We start from the raw sequence: 6,000 nt of genomic DNA, 5'->3' as shown, positions 1-6,000 counted from the left end.
GAGTTGTTTATGCGAGTAAAGAAAATTTGCTTTTCTTGTAAAGTGCTGCCATCCTCTGTCTATTTGTGGTAGTACAACACCTGACCTGAGATGATTAGAACGTGTTTAAAATATTCTAACAAGACTGATAATGACTAAGTAAATCTAAAAATACTGCAAGTCGGATGTTGGTAATGCACGTAAAATTCAAAGACACATTAGGGAGGGGGGACACTTTGATTTGTATTTCTTAGAAGCTTAAACCAGCATTTGCAAAACACAAAACAAAAGAAATGCAATAATACATGCAATCACTCAAAAGTAAAGTTGGGCCAGCCAACAAATCATTTGCACAAATGAAAACACAGGAAAATCCAAACAAAAGTAACTAAAGATGAGCACAACCGTTGTTACAGTACAGAACCAGTAGATGGAGGCATACAGTGTCAGATTATTAACATGACAACAAGGTAAGAGGTGAAATGGGAAATTAAACTTCATACAACAATGTTTCATCACCTCAATACTGCTTCATTTCAATGCTGCTTCATTTCAAAGTACAAACAGTCATATTATTGAGAGAAACAACAGGCCATATTTATGCTTTTGTATAGAACTACGTTTCTTCTTTGCGTGATTAAGAGAGAATAATATGATAATACAATACTGGCAGACAATCCCTGTCAGCTGCAGTACTTAATCTGCTCAGGTGAGTCCACAAGGCACATCACACAACCAACATATTGAGGCATGAAAGTACTGTGTAGGGAAATATTTATCTGCTACATAATACTGGTAACACACTCTAAAGCAAACTCTACTTTTAAAATCAGTTTGTTTTTTTGTTTTTTTCGCGAGTTTATTTGAATTTAAATAACATATCACTTCAGGTCCCGAAACATCACAACATGTCAGGAGTAACGAGGTCACAAACAAAAAACAAACAAACAAATCCCCCCCAGGAACCTAGCATGATTTCTAAGAGACATTCGACGTAATTGCATGAGACCAGGTAAATCCTGGTAGATTTCAAAAGCACATGAACATGACAGGTTGAAGTAAACCATAAATGACAATGAATACAATACACATTTCTATATCCTGTGCTAATAAAAAGGCAAAGCAAACCTAAAATACTGCATGAAACAAAGGTGGTGAATCAGAATTCTAATCAGGATAGAGGCTCAACAAAATACTTTGTCTTTGACTTTCTCTTAATAAAAGGTTATCCATGACCTATCAAGTGTCAGATTTACTGATTTTTCTCTTACAAATCTCTTCTTGAAAAACCTGAGCTGTACCAAGTAGTCTGCATACAGTTCATAAACGTACAACCAAATACTGAGTACAACTATACAAAGTGTCAAACTCATACATGTGTGTCTGCGTCTCTGAAACCTGCCTCTGAAGCCTTATTTGAATAAGCTTGTTTCAAGGCCATCTTTGTCTAGCTGTCGCAGCTAAAATGTAAATAAAAAAGACATGTTGAAAAAAGAATACATTTATGTTGTATACACCAAGAGGTCACAAAACTACTCTGTGCTACTGCACTAAGGAGGGAAACATTAGGTAGTGTCTTGAGTGTTGAGTTTCCATTGATGCCCCTTTGTGTCTACTGTTTGAACTGGCTCGCTGGCTGTGAACTGTGACCTTACTGTAGGCTCGTACAGTAGACTGGGTCAGGTGAACTACATCACAGTGTCAAGGCATAGCATGGCTCATCATGGCAGAAAACATGCAGTAGCACCTGATGGTGATAAAGGGGTTTAGAGCCTGCATTGGAAAACAACTACTTTCTGTATAATAGTTAATGTAAAAAAAAAAAAAAAAAAAAATGTTGCATGTTGTGAAGGCAGCATGAGAATGAAACAATTAGGAAAGAAGTCTGAAGAACTGTAACAAAATCAGAGAAGTCTAGAATGTGGATCCACAATACCAAGAACTTGGCACGATCCTTCCCTCATCCACAATGAAATGCAGGACCACAACATTAGCAAGACGGGTACAGGCACATCGTTACACCTCATCTGAAAAGGTCCAGCAAACATTGCTCAAATTGTTCATTCTTCATTTTATAACACTGTCTCAGGTTTGACATACTCCTGTTGAATGGATTCTGTATCAACCACCCAATCATCCAGTTTCTCGAAGGGGCAGTCTCTTCTGTTAGAAATCATGTAGAGCCACCTCTTTACTTTACTTTAGCAGGACTGGCTCTCTGCTGTACACCCTCAGGGACTTCCACGGGAAGCATTGTCAGATTAGGTGAAGCGAGCAGGCAGGGTCAGTGGCATGACTGGTTAGGATGGAGGCCGGGCCTTCAGCTGTGGTAGCTGGGCACAGCTGCCTGTTTCTGGGAAAGACGCAACAGCTCCTCCCTGATGGCCTTGATTAGAGAGGCAGAGGAGTGGTTTGGAGGAGAAGTATTAAGGGGCGGTGGAGCTGACATATAGCCCACCACAGAGGGGTCTAGGTGGTTGGGGGGTACCGAAGGTTCCCTGATACCACTTCTGGGCATCTGGAAGATAGAGGAGGATGAGTAGTCAGGGCAGTCCAGGAACTGAAGGCAGGACAGATGGGGAAAGAGAAGAAAAAGAGGGAGATGAGGAGGAAAGAAATGACGAAAACAAAGGTAAGGACACAAGTGACAAAACTAGACAACAGGAGAGAACTAGAAGGAGGTTATTCAGAAAACTGTTATTAAAAATCAATAAGAAACTTGTAAAGACATAATTTTGTGGCTGAATTAAATCTAAGTTTTACAACTCAATCTAGGATCCATCTAGGTGTAATAAATCCAAAATGAAAACATTTGTGAGTCACTCACTGCATCTTTTTCAGCCTCTGCCCTGCTATCATAGTACTGGTTCCAGCCAATCCCTCCGTTGTGGCCTGGAGCAGGCCTGGCCCCTGCTGGGTACCCATTCATCCGGCTGGACAATCCCACCTGTGTGAGGTGATGGAGCTGGGCTCCTACTCACACAAACACACATATCACATAAGACCCACAGAACCTTTCAAGGCAATTCACAGCTAGCCGGTAATATACTTTGATACAATCATTACAGTGAAGCACTCTGTCTCTACTGTTCTGCTCTGAATATGGTAATGGCCATATTCCATTTCTATTAGTGCAAGTCACATGACTAGCAGCGTCACACCAGCGTCACACCAGCTTTTTGAATAATTTACAACAAAGACAAGGCTTTTTCAGTTTGGCAGGCTTATGGGCCGGATGTGTGTGTCTCTTAAAAGGAATGATGCTGGGCCACATCCTGAAGTGATCTAAAATTAACTGTTCAGAGACAATCACTCTGTATAAAGAGAATAAATTCTATCTTAGTTTTATCTTTAATTAGTAGTTTATAGCATTTTGCCCGTGTGCATGTGTGTGTGAAGTTTCCACTTGTACCCGTACTTCCCCCTACTGGTCGCGGTCTGGCAGATGAGGGGAGCTCATCAGCATAGCGGGACCTGCTGGAGTACAGGCTGTCTGGCTGGAGCTGCTCACCGTGTCCTGCTGTTTCTTCTGGTGACAGGTAACTGGAGCCAAGGCCCTGTCTGAAACCCAAAGACATTTATTTGCATTCACCAAAGTGTGAGGTAATGAAAACATAAAAGAATAATTGTCACAATTTTTGACATCACCAACAGAGCCTTTTAAATGAGGATGTTGTAGTCTAAGTACATAAGAAATATGTAGGCAGTGACACTCGGGTGAAAATTTTATCTCAGCAGAAGGGCATTCACACCTTTGTGTTGAAGCAAATTAATGAAACCTGTTCAACTCTCATCAGAAACAATAGTTCTACAATGTCTTCTTCAAAATACATCTTTGGAATATTCTATTAGTTAATCTTAGATCATGCAGTTCAAACAGTTTACATCAATGAAGCTACTGCTGACTTTTTCACTTTTTCATTTTCACTGGGCTGAAATGTCTGCAGGCAATAAATTGTTTCAAATCAGTTTGGCTCCTTTTGGCTGCTCAGCGCTGTAGAAAATGAACAGACTTTATGAAAAAGCAGCTTTTACAGTTTGTATCACTGTTACAAATGTGCATGTGGCTATGGGTGCTTTCATCTTTTTGGGCCCAGTTAAGAAACCACTGCTTGGACCTGATACATGAATCCAATAAATTAAAAATGACTCTTTTCACTTTAAATATTTATGAGGCCTAAATCCCTGTATGCACCTAAAGGAAAAAAATTCCCTCTGGTAAAGTGGTGGAAATAACGCTGTACTGATCAATATGAAATCCTTTTGGTGGAGGAAGCAGTGGATGTCAAATGAGCATATTATTTATTAATGTATAGACGAATGCTCAATTTTCATCAACAGCTATACTAACCTCGGTGTCAAGCCTTGGACTGAAGGAGGGGACAGGCGCAGCTCTGTGAACCTCTGAAAAAGACAAAGAAAGACACTCAGTGCTTAGTGAGTAAGAAACATTCACAAGGTTATTGAATTAATCAACTAATAAAATATATATTTTTTTAACAATATGGAACAGCACCATTTGCCTTCACTTTTTAAATGTAAATAGAGAGGTTTTTACCATGCATGGCTTTTTTGTATACCTCTCTTTTTACAGTGTATTAAAGCACTGAACCTGCAAAAGCAGAACTAATAGATTTTTATTCCCTCCCTGCTTAGTGTTAAGTCTCTCTCCATATTTGTCACCTGAGGTGAACACTGGTTCCAGACTTATCAGGCACAGAGTGGTAATTAATATGTCTTTATAGCTATAAAATGCGTTTAAGCATGAGTTTCAAGAATATAAGTAAAACATTCAATTAGCATAGTGAGAATTTAGCTATGGTCAAGATAGTAACATATTTAGTTAGAACCAAAAAACTGAATTATGAAATATTGTGCTACAGATTTTTCATTCTGATTGTGATAATGCTGACAGCATTTAGCATGTACTGTAGGTCTGACTGTTAATCTACTATAAGTCTGGACAGTACCACTAAATTAATACTACACCATATCTGAATAACTCATCATTTTTCTTTTATATAATGCTCAAGAATACAAAAAACTTATTTAATTTTAGCTCATCTCTCTGTTTAATATGAATGTTAAAGCTAATGATATTGTATACAAAACATTTCATCTGTCTCTTGGCACAATGTCATAAATACACGGAATATGCACGCCCACCTTACAGTGTAAGAAAGTGATTCACTACAACATATAAACAACATCAGACATGGAGCCTATTAGAAACCCGCTTGGGTTTCAGAGCAACAGAATGACTATATGATCTGTGAAACCAGCTTCCACTGACAGTAACTAATGCAGATCAAGCACAGGTAGATCACATTACTGTAGAGTCTAAGGAGTTGTTGGTAGGTAAGGGATGTAAGATCACAGCTACATTGGAGTGACAGATGGAGCAATACCTAACCGATTACTTTGCTAGGAGCGATAGACTTCATGCTGGGAATTAAAGATAGTGTAGAGAGTAGAGATAGTGAATATTAAGGACTTTAGATTTTCTTGTTTATTCTTTAGGCTTTTATACATTTAAACAAGGGTTCTGTTGATCCCCACAGTTTCCAGGAACTTAAACTAGCAACACATTTGATGTAATAGAGAACTATTTGCTGCAAACCCTTGTTGTTGTGCAAAATAAAATTGACTGGATGTTTACGGATTTGTTAGTGGTTTCTTACCCCAGGAAAACTGTTAAGAGCTTGGTAGGAGGAACCCCAAGGTCTAGGGCCATGGTTAAGGGGGCTGGAGTCAGGGGGGTTGCTATTAACCCCTGGGAGAGTTATCCCTGCCGTGGGGCCCTGAGAGGTGGGTGATACAAGGGCAAAGGCATCATCTAGTAAAGAGTGCATCTGCTGCCGCGCCTCCTCAATGGAGGGCTGTGGGGGCATGTAGGGAGGTGGGGGAGGGGCATGGCCAGGAGGAGAAGATGTGGGACCCATGAAGACATCTTCAATTGGGGAGGGGCTCCTGTGAGGGGATCCCGGACATTGATCAGGGTCAGACTGGGAAAAAAGCCAG

At 39.9% G+C, this 6,000-nt stretch overlaps 1 protein-coding gene across 7 annotated transcripts in view; it reads right to left on the bottom strand.

Moving 5' to 3' along the window:
- Positions 1–202: 202 nt before the first annotated feature.
- Positions 203–6,000, bottom strand: part of si:ch211-1e14.1 (UPF0606 protein KIAA1549) — a 35,358-nt gene continuing 29,560 nt past the window's right edge. For 3 of the 7 annotated variants that reach the window (XM_067503078.1, XM_067503080.1, XM_067503083.1), the window contains 5 exons: positions 5,661–5,984; positions 4,331–4,383; positions 3,392–3,540; positions 2,807–2,952; positions 203–2,539 (listed from right to left, as the gene is read on the bottom strand). In XM_067503078.1, coding sequence (XP_067359179.1) covers positions 2,300–2,539; positions 2,807–2,952; positions 3,392–3,540; positions 4,331–4,383; positions 5,661–5,984 — 912 coding nt within the window. In that variant the 3' untranslated portion in view covers positions 203–2,299. The remainder of the gene's footprint in view (positions 2,540–2,806; positions 2,953–3,391; positions 3,541–4,330; positions 4,384–5,660; positions 5,985–6,000) is intronic. The other 4 variants (XM_067503081.1, XM_067503084.1, XM_067503079.1 and 1 more) reach the window with 3 other exon arrangements.

Source organism: Channa argus, chromosome 4 (genome assembly GCF_033026475.1).
Source record: "Channa argus isolate prfri chromosome 4, Channa argus male v1.0, whole genome shotgun sequence".
Lineage (NCBI taxonomy): Eukaryota > Metazoa > Chordata > Actinopteri > Anabantiformes > Channidae > Channa > Channa argus.
Note: the sequence above shows the minus strand (reverse complement) of the source record. Positions and strands in the feature narration are given on the sequence as shown.